Raw genomic sequence first — 14,482 nt, 5'->3', positions numbered from 1 at the left:
CCTTTTTCCTTTGGATAGCATCATGGTTAAGAAGGTACAGCTTTCATTTCTAGAATCAGTTCTAGGTACTGAGGGTACAGAAATGAACAAAACAAAGGAGTTTATATTTTGGTGAGGGAGACAGACACGTAGATTAAAATAAATATATAGAATGTCAAGCAGAACTGCATTTTCTATGGAGTAAAACAAAGCAGGGAAGGGACAAGGTGTGATGCTATTTGGTCCAGTGACAGTCAGAGAAGACATCACCCAGAAAGTAACATTTAGGCAAAGAGCTGAAAACAGTGTTGCAAGCCATGGGGATCCCTTGGCCAGAGCATTCAAGGTAGAGAGAGGAAGCAACAGAGGCAAAGACTGAGATGACCACATAACTTGGAGGGTTCAAGGGTCAGCAAGCAGGCTTGTGTAGTTGGAAGGTTGGAAAACAATAGGGAATTAGGTGGGAAGAGAGGAGGAAGATAGAAGTGTGGACTTTGGCTTCCAATCTGAGTGAGGTGGAGTCCATGGGCAGAGTTCCATGTGACTTAGATTTTAACAGAGTCCTCTGGCTCCCATGTGGGGAACAGCCTACAGGGATTCAAGATAAGAAGAGGGGACCAAGGGGGAGGCTGCCACAATAGATGGCTGGACCAGGATGATGGTGGAGAAAATTGATATTTTAAAATAGAATCTGCAGGGATTGGCTGATAAACTGGTCATGAACTGTGAATATGAGAGAAACAGGTGGCCCGAGGTTCTTGGCCTGAGCGCCTGGAAATAGAGTTGCCATCAATTGGGATGGAAAAGAAGCAGGAGGATGGCTGAAAGAGAAAATCCAAACTTCCGCTTTGAGCATATTAAGTTATTTATTCTACAATGAGTTGGGATGTCAAGTGGTAAGTTGTATGTAACTATTGAATCCTTAGGAAGCAATTAGAACATCGAGAGGCCAATTCTTGTGTCATGATCAAAACAAGAAGGGGAAGAAATTGACTAACATCTGCTTAAAACGTACAAAAGAGAACTACAATTTTTTTAAAAAATGAAAATGGGAGAAAGCAAGCAACAAATATGAAGTTAGGAAGAAAATAACAAATTACCAATGCTAAGGATTGAGTAGAAAACTTGAAACTAGTTCTTGGGAAATCTTCTAATTGGAAACCTAAAGAACTTGATACATTGATGCTAAAAATAAACAAAAACCAAAGAACAAACTTAAGAACAAAAGGAGGAAGTTGCAACAAACCAAAAACAGGGTTATTTTTCATGATCAAAGGACTTCTATGAAAAATTGCTCAGAAAGACTCTAAAAGCTTTCATGAAATTAATTCTTTTTTAACTAGAAGTAACACTGATGCAATAAGAAAGGGAAACAAATTTCAAAAAATACAAAAGACTATTTACAAATGTACAGGAACTCTCATACAGGGCACCTGGCCCCAATGGATTAACAGCAAGATTTCTTCCAACTTTTCATGAAGTTATATAAATTGTCCCAGGACAGGATTCATTTGATAAGGCAATTTTGGATCATGCATGAGAATTCTGGTGGTTTAGTCCAACTCTTGTGACCCCATGAACTGTAGCCTGCCAGGCTCCTCTGTCCTCTGTCCATGGGATTTCCCAGGTAAGAATACTGGAGTGGGTTGCCATTCCCTTCTCCATGAGAATGCTGAATAAAATATCAAAAAATAAAATATGTGTTGTTGACCTAAGACGTGTCCCTGTATCAGTTGTTTTTTTTTTTTTTTTTAACAAAAAGATCCCCATCATTAGGTAGCTCACAATCTAGTTGGAAGAAAACAGTGTACACAAACATAGTTTGGCTCTTTTTAAAGTTTGGGAAGGGTGGAGGCGAGACAGAAATTAAACTAGCCCAGATGTTGTCCCTGGAAAACTTACAGGTTAGCTGGGAAGTTTTGTTCCAGAACTTGGAGAACAGAATGTTCTGTTCCCCAGGGAGGAGAGTGAATCAGGGAGACCTCCCTGGAGGAAGTACTATTTGAAGAAGGCATTGAAAGAAATTATCAATGATCAAGAGCATGGATACTAGAGTCAGGTAAACATGGGATCCAATCTCAGCTCTATAATTTCCTTGTTGTGCGATCTTGGGAAAACGACCTCTGGGTTGTTGAAAGAATTACCTTAAAGGAGAAACTGTGTGTAAAGTGCTGTCCTGGAGTTAAGAGGGTATCACTACTATGTGATTTCAAAGATCTGAACAGGTGATATTCTAGAGCAACCTTGTCCAATAGAACTTCCTACAATGATGGAAATATTTTATATCTGCACTGCACATGGCAGGGGCATAACAAATGTTTGTTGAATGAATAAAAGAATAAATGACAATATCATTAAGCTCCTGGATCCAGCTATGCCTGAAGCCCATCTTGCAAAATGGGATAGGAGGATAGAAACCGATTTCCCCCTAGCCTACACTTCCATCTCTGAGACCAGGTCGTGGCTAGTCGATTTCTTGCTGACCATACTTTCATCCTCGCTCTGTGGCTCCTTCAGGGCCCAGCGACATGCGGCTGGCAGAGACTGGCGGAGTTGAGCCTGCCCAAAATAGAGGAAAAGCATGGGATTGAGGCAGCTGTGAGCAAGGGCCATGCCCACCACCAAGGGTTCAGCCCGCAGGGCCTGGGCCAGGAGGGTGGAGTGTGGGGCCGCCACGGTGAGTATCAGTCCCAGCGCATGGTAAGGGGCCCAGCAGACAAAAAACCCCACCACGACGGCCAGGCCCAGTGGCCAGCGGCGTCGGGTAGCACGACACAGGAGGGCACTGTGGCAGACGACCACAACCACCAGCGGCCCCAGGAAGCCAAAAATAAACCGGGTGGCCGTCACTGAGTTCTCGGCCATGGTCGAGCCACCGTAGTCCACCACACACTCCAGCCGGTGTGGGAAATGCTCCTGATGCAGCCGGCGGTAGATGGCTGAGGGCACGGTGAGCAGCAGGGCCAGCCCCCAGCATGCCCCACAGGCTGCCCGCACCCTGCACGCCCGCCTGGCCACCCCCCACAAGATGGGCCTGAGGGCCAGCAGGCAGAGGTCCGTGCTGAGAGTGGCCAGGAGGAGGACGCTGGCATACATGGAGAGCAGGATGACAGACGGCAGGGTCCGGCAGCCCACTGCCCCGTACAGCCAATGGCCCTTGTGGGCGACCGACACTGCCAGGATGGGGAGAGACAGACAGCAGAGCAGGTCCGCTACGGCCAGTTGGAGGAACCAGATGGCACTGACCCTCTGGCGGGCCTCTTTCCAGGTCACCCAGGCCATCATGGCGTTGCCCGGCACCCCCACCAGGAAGACGGCAGCATACAGCAGGAGCGGGGTCGCGTGGAGGAGGTCGATGGACATGCAGGAGCCATCAGCGCAGTCCACCGGGAGATCCGGAAGGTCGCTGTAATCCCCATACTCATTGCCGAGAGAAGTGTTCTCCATTCAGGCTGCAGACACCTGGGAAGGCGAGCAACGGTGTGAAAACTCAGAGATGAAAACTGTCAGGCCCTCAGAATCCTAGTGGATAGGAACACCAGCCCCTTAGCATCTCGGAAACCAGGACAGGACAACGTTAGAACTCCAGTGCAGGGCTTCCCTGGTGGCTCAGTGGTAACGAATCCACCTGCCAATGCAGGAGACGCGGGTTTGATCCCTGGTCCGGGAAGATGTCACATGCCGCGGAGCAACAAATCCCGTGCTCCACAACTATTGAGCCTGTCTGTGCTCTAAAGCCCAGAAGCCACAATTACTGAGCCCGTGATCCGCAACAAGAGAAGCCACTGCAACGAGAAGCCGGGGCCCCCAAACTGAAAAGTAGCCCCTAGAGAAAAACCTGCATAGCAACAAAGACTGAACACAATCAAAATAAATAAATAAAGCTATAAGAAAAAAAGAACTCCAGCACATTAGAATCTTGGAATTCTAAAATGTTAGTGTTAGAGCCCCAGCTTATTACCAGAATATTACCATGTTAGAATTCTAACATGCTAAAAATCTTAGAATTCCAAAATACTAAATTCTTAGAATTTAGTAGCTAGCTAGCCATTTATTGCTTGGCATTCTAGACCAGCCCTGTCCAATCGAACTTTCAATGTTGATGGAAATAGTCCATATCTGTGGTCCAATACAGTAACTGCCAGCCACATGTGGCTACCGAGTATTTGAAATGGGAGCCAGGGTGACTGAGAAACTAAACTTTCTATCTTATTTCATTTTCATTGATTTAAATAGCTACACGTGATTAGTGAAGCTCTAGAGCATTGACCACTAGCCAGTTAGCAGACTAGAACTCTAGAATCTAAACTATTGGAACTTGAATATTCATCAAGATGAAAGTGAATGTGTAAGTGTTCATCATTCAGTCGTGTCCGACTCAGTGCGACCCCATAGATGGCATGTAGCCCTCCAGGCTCCTCTGTCCTTGGAATTCTCCAGGCAAGAATACTGGAGTGGGCTGCCCTTCCCTTCTCCAGGGGATCTTCTCAACCCAAGGATCGAACCCAGGTCTCCTGCATTACAAGGAATTTTTAATTCCTTATAGTCGAACTTTAAATGAGGAGTCAAGGAAGGCCTCTCTGAAAAGGTGACATTTGAGCAAAACCATAAAGGAGGGGGTGGAGGGCAGGAGGAGAAGGTGGGGGGTGGGGGAAGAGGACGAGATGGTTGGATGACATCACTGACTCAATGGACAGGAGTTTGAACAGACTCTGGGAGATAGTGAAGGACAAGAAAGCCTGGTGAGCTGCAGTCCATGGGGTCGAAAAGAGTTCCGACACGGACTGAACAACGGGAACAAGAAAGGAGGTAGGGAGGGAGCTGTGTGGTGATCTGGGAGAAGTGAATCCCAGGCAGAGGAAAGAGCCAATGCCAATGCCCTAAGGCGGGAACATGACGGTACATGTTAGAACTCCATCTCCTGTGGAATAGATGGGAGGTAAAAACAGAGGTATCAGTGCCTACGTAGGTACTATAAGCTCTTCATCTTTTATTCTGCATGAGACGGGAGCCATGGGAAGGTGCTGAGCAGAGAAATGACATTGTCTACCATAGAATGTGAATCGTAACTGCTACTACAACCCAGGTCTCCCGTGTTGCAGGCAGACTCTTTACCATCTGAACCATCAGGAAATCCCCTTTCATTATTATTACTATTAAGCACCATCTAGCGAGTACTTTGTGTTCTGCGCCAGGCATCGCTCCAAGCCCCTTTACATACTATGTCATTTAGTCCTTATAACAACCCTCTGATTTTCACACCATTGTTAGACCCATTCTGCAGACAAGAAAACTGAGGCCATAGAGAAATTAAGGAACTTACCGAAGGTGGCTCAGCTAAGCAAGTAACAGAGCTGAATTTCAAACTGTGTTAGTTAGTCCCACTCTGAAACTCCAGGCCCTAGAACATCACCATCCAAAAGTCTTAGGTTTGGGAGAGTTGGAAGGCCGGACAGCCAGTGACCCTGAGCAGACCCGGCCTCTGTGACTCTTGAGTGCACAGTTTCGGCCAGCTCTCTCTCTGGGTTTCCTCATCTGAGAAGCTAGTCACAGAGATGAGCCTACCTCACCAGTTTGGGGAGGCTTTGACGAGTCGATATGTGTAAAGCTTGTGGCACAGATTAAGGGCTCAGGTAGAAAATAGACTCGTCCGCATGATGTCATAATAACCTGACACTGCACCTCTCTGCTGACTCTTTTGAGCTGGCTGGCCCTCTGCAGGGCATCAGCTGGAGTTGACACAACAGGAAGGGCAGAAGGGAAGTTGGGGCACTCCCTTTCCCCCTCCCCTTCCCCCTCCTCCATGCCAAGTAGCTACTAAAAGGCCAAGCCATTGTGTGTGAAGTTTAGCACTTCATTTTCATATTATTTTCATCTCTAACATGAAACCATGTGCAGGCTTTAAAAATTCAAACCTCAGGACTTCCTCTGGTTCCCAGGTTAAGACTCTGCATTTCTTCAGCAGGGGTCAAGAGTTCAATCTCTGGTTGGGGAACTAAGATCCCACACACGCTGTACAGCCATGGCCAAAAAAAAAAAAGAAGTGTAGAATCTCAGGCCCATCCCCAGACCTACCAAATCGGAATCTGCATTTCAACAGAATGAAAATTCAAGCCCTCACCAGCTGTGTGGCTTTGGGCAAACCACCAAACCTCTCTGTCTCAGCTTCCTCATCTGCAAAAATGAGAATAGACTCACCTTACAGAACTCACCTAATAGAATTCATCAACTTAATAGGCATGAAGAGCTGAGCTTGTCCACCATGAGCGTTAGACATGTGTTGGCCGCTTAGTCCCAGATCCACATGTACCCTCTCCCGCCACCCCGAGACTCCACCCTTCCCAGGTCTTCCTGGTTCAAATCTGAGTTTTCCCTGTGTAAGCAACTCAGTCAATGGTATTTCCCTTTTAACATATTAAACAGAAATCCAAACACTCCCTGTGCCATTGCTTAATCTTTTCCATTTAATGTGTCTCAGATCTACTTTCCCTATCTGGACACAAATCAACTCCTTTCTTCACAATAAGGTCAATATCAATCCACAGGCTGGGCGTGTCATGCTTATTAACCAGCCACAGACTAAAGGACATTGAAGGAGCATCATGGGTAGCATTATTATCTTCTGATTTTATACACCAAATAAATTATGTTTCTATATTTATACTTATATGTGTGCTTGTGTGCTTAGTCACTCAGTCATGTCGGATTCTTTGCGACCCCATGGACTGCAGCTGCCAGGCTCCTCTGTCCATGGCGATTCTCCAGACAAGAATACTGGAGTGGGTTGCCAAGCCCTCCTCCAAGGGATCTTCCCAATTCAGGGATCGAACCCAGGTCTCCTGCATGGCAGGCAGATTCTTTTCCCACTGAGCCACTAGGGAAGCCCAAGAACACTGGAGTGGGTAGCCTAACTCTTCTCCTAACTGATCTTCCCAGCCCAGAAATCAAACTGGAGTCTCCTGCATTGCAGGAGGATTTTTTTAGCAAATGAGTTACCAAGGAAGCCCACCTGAGTGTGATAATATTAATATATGGGATTCCCTCAACAGAAGCTTTCTGTTGACCTGCCCGAGTAAATTCCAAGAGTCTGGGATTCTGATGAGGATTCCATTGCGATGGTATTAAGCCTCCACTCCTGAAATTCATCTGATTCCCAGATGCTGAAAATAGTGAGTCTATATAACCAGGATTGGGAAAATGCCGCCCCCCTCCCTTCTTCCCTCCATCCTTACCGTCTCTTGAGGAACAGTCCCCAGTTGGGCCAGATGCCACGGCGGCAGGGGGCAAGATCCAGGCTGACAGCCAAGACCCGGGTGTTCTGAAGTCTCTCCCCCCCACGCCTGTGAGCTAGTGAATTCCTGCAAGCCAGTTCCCGGAGCTCCTAGGGGACTCCGCCGGGCACGGTCGCCTCACAGGTCCCAGCCGACACTCTTAAGCAGGGAAAAACAGGATTGGCCTTTTCCTATTGCCGCTAGCGTCTGTCCTGGATTCTTCCCATGACTCACACATCCCAAAATTACTGGGCAGTGGGCAAAGGTGGGTGGGAGCTGACCCAGTGTCCCCAGCACCAATCTCCATGTCACCAGCTTCCTGGAAACCAGATCTACATGTGGCTTGACCTTTGGGGTCTGGGGGTCTTGGCCTAGACTGGCTGTCCCAGCAGGGCCCTCTGAGGTCTTCCCCACCAAGTCCCCACAGTCCACTACCCCCACCCACTCCCGGACTCCAGCTCAGCCCCTCCCCTCCCTTCTGCCCTCTGCAGAGCCTTGAAGACCAGTATGCCTCCCGCCTCCCACGTTCTGAGGGAGCCAGCTCAAGGTCACAGCCTCCAGTAAAAGGCCAAGGGTGCCCAGCACAGGGCCCGAGACCTCAGAGGCAGACAAAACACAACAAGTCCTATCCGCTCTGTGGGCCTCTGTCTTCCCTCTTTAAAATGGGAAGATTTGGGGGATGTCCCTGGTGGTTCAACAGTTAGAATACTGCGCTTTCACTTCTGAGGTTCGAGGTTCGATCCTGGGTCAGGAGTCTAAGATCCTGCAAGCTGCACAACTTGGCTGAAAGCTTAACAAACAATAATAATAAATAAAATGGGACGATTTTGAGCATAGTGGTTCCTAACCTCCCTCCCAGCGTAGCATAGAGTCTGAGAACATGGATTTGAGAGCCAGAGCAATAGCATACATATTCTAGCTTCCCCATTGACGAGCTTCTCGGGCCTAAACCCTTCTGAGCCTCAACTTCCTCATCTGTGAAATGGACATTTTAGCTATGAACGTTAAATGGATGAAGAGATTTAAAATACACACACACTATGGGGAGGGAGGAGGGAGAAGGGTTCAGGATGGGGAACATGTGTATACCTGTGGCGGATTCATGTTGATATATGGCAAAACCGATACAATATTGTAAAATTAAAAAATAAAATAAATAAAATAAAATACACACGTACAATAGCGCCTGGCACACAGGAGATGCTGTGTCCACATTTGTTAAATAAGGAACAATAAAAAGCATATGCTATCAATTCTTAAAAGCTACATTTTAGGGAGAAAGGCTTAGCAAGAGGAAGTGACCCTTATTCCAGCCTCAGAATCCTTTATTCAGTGGTTTTGGTGTTTGCGCCACTGTGTGCGTGCTTCAGACGTTGAGGGGATATATTTATACATTTCTTTTGTTGTTGTTTGGAGAAGAAACTCCCGTTGGTAGCGGAAGCTGTTTTGGGGTCAAGAGACAGTAACTCTCAGTGTGAGCGGGGGTGTCTCTGGGCGACCCAGTCTTGGCTGAGTCTGACCCAGACCACCCCCTCCCACCACCTTCGTCCCCCACATCCCGCCAGCCCTAAACCCCCCGTGGGAACCCGCCCTGGTCAGAAAGAGAAAGTAACATGGGAGCAGTCCCAGGGGGTGAGGGCAGGTATTGGAGGGGACACCGTCCTTTATGAACTCAAACCTCCTCTGATCTTGAGGTTACAAAATGTATTTCTCAGATCACTTAAACTGCTTGGTCACCGAGTCCCAGCCAACTCTTTCTCGGATTCTAGGAAGCTAAGGTTTGCTGCTGTCTCTGGAGCTGGAGGTTCTTATCTGGGGAGCTGGGGGATGCTGTGAATGGAGACAGGGACACAGATGTTATGAAAAGTTGGGGGGTCATTTAGGGAGTGGGGTTCCTTTTATAGACGCCCTATGAGATGCTGAGTATCGGCCTCTCAACACTGAGGACATCTTAGAAGTCCGATTATTTGGGGCCCCATGGACTGTAGCTTGCCAGGCTCGTCTGCCCGTGGAATTTTCCAGGCACGAATACTGCAGTGGGTTGCCATGCCCTCCTCCAGGGGATCTTCCTGACCTAGGGTTGGAGCCCTCATCTCTTAAGTCTCCTGCATTGGGTGGCAGATTCTTTACCATTAGCACCACCTAGGAAGCCCTTTAGAAGTTTGTTTGGTTCACCCATATCAAATTTGTCATTTTTTGTGAGTCATAATAGGTTGAAGTCTGGCAAATCTGTGGCAATGGAAAGCAGATTAGTGATGGCCAGAACCTGAGGGGAAGGGGGGGATATGAATGGAAAGTTACTGCTTAATGGGTTCTTCCTTTTGGGGTGATAAAAATGTTCTAGACGGGCTTCCCTGGTGGTCCAGGGATTTAGACTCCATGCTCCCCATGCAGGGGTCACAAGTTCAATCCCCGGTTGGGGAACAAGATCCTGCATGCTGCACAGTATGGCCAATATATATATATATATATATATATAATTAATTTTTAAAATAAAATGTGTGTTTCTTTTAAAAAAAAGAAAGTGTTCTGGAACTAGCTACAGATAGTAGTCTGTTATAAGTAGTACTAGTTAGAAATAGTAGTCAGAGTTGCACAACATTGTGGATGTACTAAATGTTACTAATGGTGAGTTTTACATTATGCATATCATACAATTTTTTTAAATAATAAGCTCTTATACCCCCTCACCCCAAAATAGGATGAAGTCTGGTAATTTCATAAAGTTCACCCTAATGGGACTTCTTTAGTGGTTCAGTCAGTAAAGAATACACCTGCAAAATGCAGGAGACCAGGGTTCAACCCCCAGGTCCGTTAGATCCCCTGGAGAAGGAAATGGCAACCCACTCCAGTATTCTTGCCTGGAGAATCCCATGGACAGAAGAGCCTGGTGGGCTACAGTCCATAGCGTCACAAGAATCAGACATGACTTAGCGACTAAACCACCACACCAGGGGCTAATAGAATTCCAGAAGCCCAAAAGGGTGAGTGGCCCACACGGGCAAACCAGTCTCTTTTGAACAATATATATTACTACAAGATATCTGATGCATGAAAAAGAGTGTCTGTAATGTGTGAGGTAAAGAGTACAACAAAATAAGCAGCTGTAAAAATCACCATCCAGCTTAGAATCTGAATTTCTCGCTCAAGAGTAAGTTTTTGGTGAGGGAACTGAGAGTAAGTATGTTAGTTTTTGTTGGTCAAGAGGCCATTCATACTCTCTGGTAGAATGAAAGTGGCCACAGACTGAACGGCATGGCTGTGTTCCAATAAAACTTTATTCACAAAAACAAGCAATGGGCAGGATTTGGTCCACAGGCTGGAGTTTGCTGATGGCTGAGCTGGGTCAAAGACTCTGAAGCCTAAATTGTTGAAATCACAGACTCTCAGAACGTTGGAATCACAGGCTACTTGACCCAAGGGATCCTACAACATTAGCCACACATTATTTGAATCACAGGATTCTAGAATGTCACACCAGAATCTTCGCATGTTAGAAGTACAAACTCCAGCAGTTAGATATTAAAATTTTGTAAATTATCTGAACATTAATCAAGGAAGTATATAGCCCTGAGCTGTCCAATATGGTAGCCACTGGCTGCATGAGATTGCTGAGCATTTAAAATGAGGTGGATCTGAAATGAGAGCTACTGTGAGTGAAAGCTACATACCAGATTTTAAAGACTTGGTGTGAAGAAAAAACAAGAATGTGAACTCTCTCAATAACTTTTTGTACTGATCATATTTTGAAATGATAGTACTTGAAATATATTCGGTTCAATAAAATATAGCATTCAATTATTTTACCCGATTTGTTTTGTTTCTCTTTGCTTGTCTCTTGCTTGGCTACTGAAAAAATCTAAAATTATGTGCGTGGTTCACGTCATATTCCTTTCAGACAATACGAATCTGAAGTCATACCATCCTGGAGGTTGGAGATGGGGTACTTGAGGTCAGGTGGCCCAGATGCAGGGGGTTTGGGAGCTCTGCCCTCCCAACTCGGCCAAACCCATCATCCACTTCCTTTCCCCACCACTTCCTCTTTGGTACTTGTAGACCCAGCAGATTCCTTGGGCTCCCGATTTCGCAATTGCCTAGCCCATCAACCCACTTCCCTCCTGGGCAGCACTGATCAACACCAGGCCTTAGAAAAGCCACTTGGATCCCACATGTTGGTATCCAAGTGTTTCTAGAAGATCACTGTGAGGCCCAGCTTCTGGGAAGCAACTCCTTTCCAAATCAGGGTGAAAGAAAAGACCCCACTGCCTACAGCCTATTCCCCCAACCTAGGAAAGCCTGAAGATGGCCAGGAACATGGATGGAGCACAGGGATGGGGAGATGGGAGGAAGAAGTCAGGGAGGGCTTCCTGGAGGGGGCTGCACCCTGAAGGAAGGTAGAACAGCAACAGGGGTGGTCTTTTAAAAACAGACCAGGCAGCCAAGAGACCAGGCAGGAGAAAAGGCAAGGACCCAAGTGGGAGAGGATGGAGGGCTTGAACCAGGAAAGATGTGGAATGGGAAGAGGGTAGCTTCCAGAGTGGGTCCCAACTAAGGCTTGGGTGACTATATGGACCGTGGGGGCAAGCCCTTGAGTAGGGGATGAAAAGGGAAGGGGAAGTTTGGAGAAGATGCTGAGATCATTTTGAGTGAAGTAGATGTAGAGGCCAGACCCTGAAGAGAGCGAGAGAGCTGGGAAGGTACTGGATGACATCACAAAAGTAAGACACATGTTCGAGAGAACTCTAGAAAGCCAACATTTAAGGGAAGAAGAAGAAAGTCTGTAGAAGAGGCGGAGAAAGATCATGCTGAAAGTGAGAGGTTAAGCCAGGGAGGGGCCCAAGTGGCTGGGAGGAAGGCGGAAGGAGGCAAGTGGGCTGTCCAGGTAGAAGGGACCTCTAAGGTCACAAGCATCTTTATGGGGGTACCAGAGCAGAAGGTAGCTGGGGCTCAGTTCTTCCCCCAATGACCTTGCTGCCAGAGGGTCTGTATGGGTACCAACATTTACTATCAAAACCCACACACAACCTTTTCTGGAAGTCCTGCCAAGCACCTGGCACTCTAGGTGCTCACACAGCATCTTCTAATAAAATCATCCCCAGGACAGACATGACAACATGGAAATAGCAGGATTCAGCTACAGCTCCCATCAGAATCAGACAACATCCTGTCCAGTGCCCCGTGCTGAGGCTGTTCCCTAGACTCAGCCAGATTTTGCAAAGAGAAAGAAGGAGCTGCTATCTACGTGACTGCCTTATTCAGGGGTCACCACCTCTGTGTGGCTCCCTGGGCACTTGAAATATGCCAGTCTGAATGGAGATGTACTGTGAGTATAACTCACACCCAGGATTTTGAAGACTTAGTACCCACCCCACCCCACCCCCAAAAAAAGTAAACTGGTATAGCCACTATAAAGAACAGCATGGAGGTTCCTTAAAAAAAAAAGAAACCTGAAATCAGAATTTCCATATGACCCAGCGATCCCGCTTCTAGGCATATGTCCGGAGAAATCTCTAATTTGAAAAGACACACGCACCCTAATGTTCATAACGGAAGTGTTCACAAAAGTCAAGACATGGAAGTTACCTAAAGGCCCATTGACAGATGAATGGATAAAGAATATGTGGTATATAAATACATACATTGGGACATTACTCAATCATAAAAAAGAATGAAATAAAGCCATTTGCAGCAACGTGGATGGACCTAGAGATGATCCTACTAAGTGAAGTCAATCAGAGAGAGAAATACAAGTATCATTTGACAGCACTTACATGCGGAACCAACAAAAGTCATACAAACGAACTTATTTACAAAACAAAAGTAGACTCACAGGCATAGAAAACAAATTTATGGTTACCAAAAAGGATAGCAGGGCACAGAGGAGAGAGATAAAGTAGGAGTTTGGGATTAACATATACACATGAGTGCATACGTAGTCGTGTCCAACTCTTTGCCACCCCACGGACTATAGCTCACCAGGCTCTTCCGTCCATGGAGTTTTCCAGGCAAGAATACTGAAGCAAGTTGCCATTTTCCTGCTCCGAGGGATCTTCCCAACCCAGGGATCAAACCCACATCTGTGTCTCCTGAATTGGCAGGTAGATTCTTTACCACTGCGCCATGTGGGAAGCTCTGAACATATGCACACTGCTGCTGCTGGCTGCTGCTGCTGCCGCTTCAGTCGTGTCCGACTCTGTGCGACCCCATAGACGGCAGCCCACCAGGCTCCCCCGTCCCTGGGATTCTCCAGGAAAGAACACTGGAGTGGGTTGCCATTTCCTTCTCCAATGCATGAAAGTGAAAAGTGAAAGTGAAGTCGCTCAGTCGTGTCCGACTCTTAGCGATCCCATGGACTGCAGCCCACCAGGCTCCTTCGCCCATGGGAGTTTCCAGGCAAGAGTACTATATATAAAACAGGTAAACAACGAGGGCCTACTGTATAGCACAGGGAATGCTCATCACCGTGTAACAACCTATAATGGAAAAGAACCTGAAAAGAATGTATACATATGTATGTATAACTGAATCACTTTGCTGTTCACTTTAAACTAACATAACATTGTGAATTAGCTATACTTCAGCGTAAAAAAGAATGTAAAATGTAAAAGATCTTAGTAATAATTTTTCACACTGATTATATGCTGAAATAAAAATATTGAGTTAAGCAAAATATATTATTGACTATATTATTATTATATATATTATATATAGCAACATAAATTATTAATAGCATTGTTACTATAATATATTGTTACTGTATTATTATTATTGTTAATATAATATATTCATACATATATACATTAATATAGTATTATGTGGTTTATGTTATATAATTATATATCACGTAGTTGTAAACATTATTGTATAATACGTTTACACAATATGTTTATATTCATATATCATGTGATACATAATAAATTATTATAATATAATTAATATAGCATTCATATCCGTGTTGTTAGTTTAACATATAATTGCATTACATTATTGGAGAGCAAGGAGATCAAGCCAGTCAATCCTAAAGGAAATCAACTCTGAATAGTCATTGGAACGACAGATGCTGAAGTTGAAGCTCCAGTACTTTGGCCACCTGATGCAAAGAGCCAGCTCATCGGAATAGACCCTGATACTGGGAAAGATTGAGGGCAGGAGAAGGGGGAGACAGAGGATGAGATGGTTGGATGGCATCACTGACTCAATGGACATGAGTTTGAGTAACCTCCGGGAGTTGG

The 14,482-nt window shown here is 45.9% G+C and overlaps 2 protein-coding genes across 6 annotated transcripts in view; both read right to left on the bottom strand.

Moving 5' to 3' along the window:
• Window positions 1-3,321, bottom strand: part of DHX34 (DExH-box helicase 34) — a 32,717-nt gene extending 29,396 nt beyond the window's left edge. The window contains exon 1 of the mRNA XM_044930787.1: window positions 3,226-3,321. The gene's annotated coding sequence lies outside the window, so the exon portion shown is untranslated. The remainder of the gene's footprint in view (window positions 1-3,225) is intronic.
• The window catches only part of C5AR2 (complement C5a receptor 2), a 28,845-nt gene continuing 15,189 nt past the window's right edge, over window positions 827-14,482 (bottom strand). The window contains exons 2-3 of one of the 5 annotated variants that reach the window (XM_006067452.4): window positions 7,212-7,409; window positions 827-3,441 (exon numbers count right to left, since the gene is read on the bottom strand). In XM_006067452.4, coding sequence (XP_006067514.1) covers window positions 2,413-3,426 — 1,014 coding nt within the window. In that variant the 5' untranslated portion in view covers window positions 3,427-3,441; window positions 7,212-7,409 and the 3' untranslated portion in view covers window positions 827-2,412. Of the gene's footprint in view, window positions 3,442-5,302; window positions 6,135-6,177; window positions 6,633-7,211; window positions 7,410-14,482 lie in introns of those variants that run through there. The other 4 variants (XM_006067454.4, XM_006067453.4, XM_006067451.4 and 1 more) reach the window with 4 other exon arrangements.

This window comes from Bubalus bubalis, chromosome 18 (genome assembly GCF_019923935.1).
Source record: "Bubalus bubalis isolate 160015118507 breed Murrah chromosome 18, NDDB_SH_1, whole genome shotgun sequence".
Lineage (NCBI taxonomy): Eukaryota > Metazoa > Chordata > Mammalia > Artiodactyla > Bovidae > Bubalus > Bubalus bubalis.
Note: the sequence above shows the minus strand (reverse complement) of the source record. Positions and strands in the feature narration are given on the sequence as shown.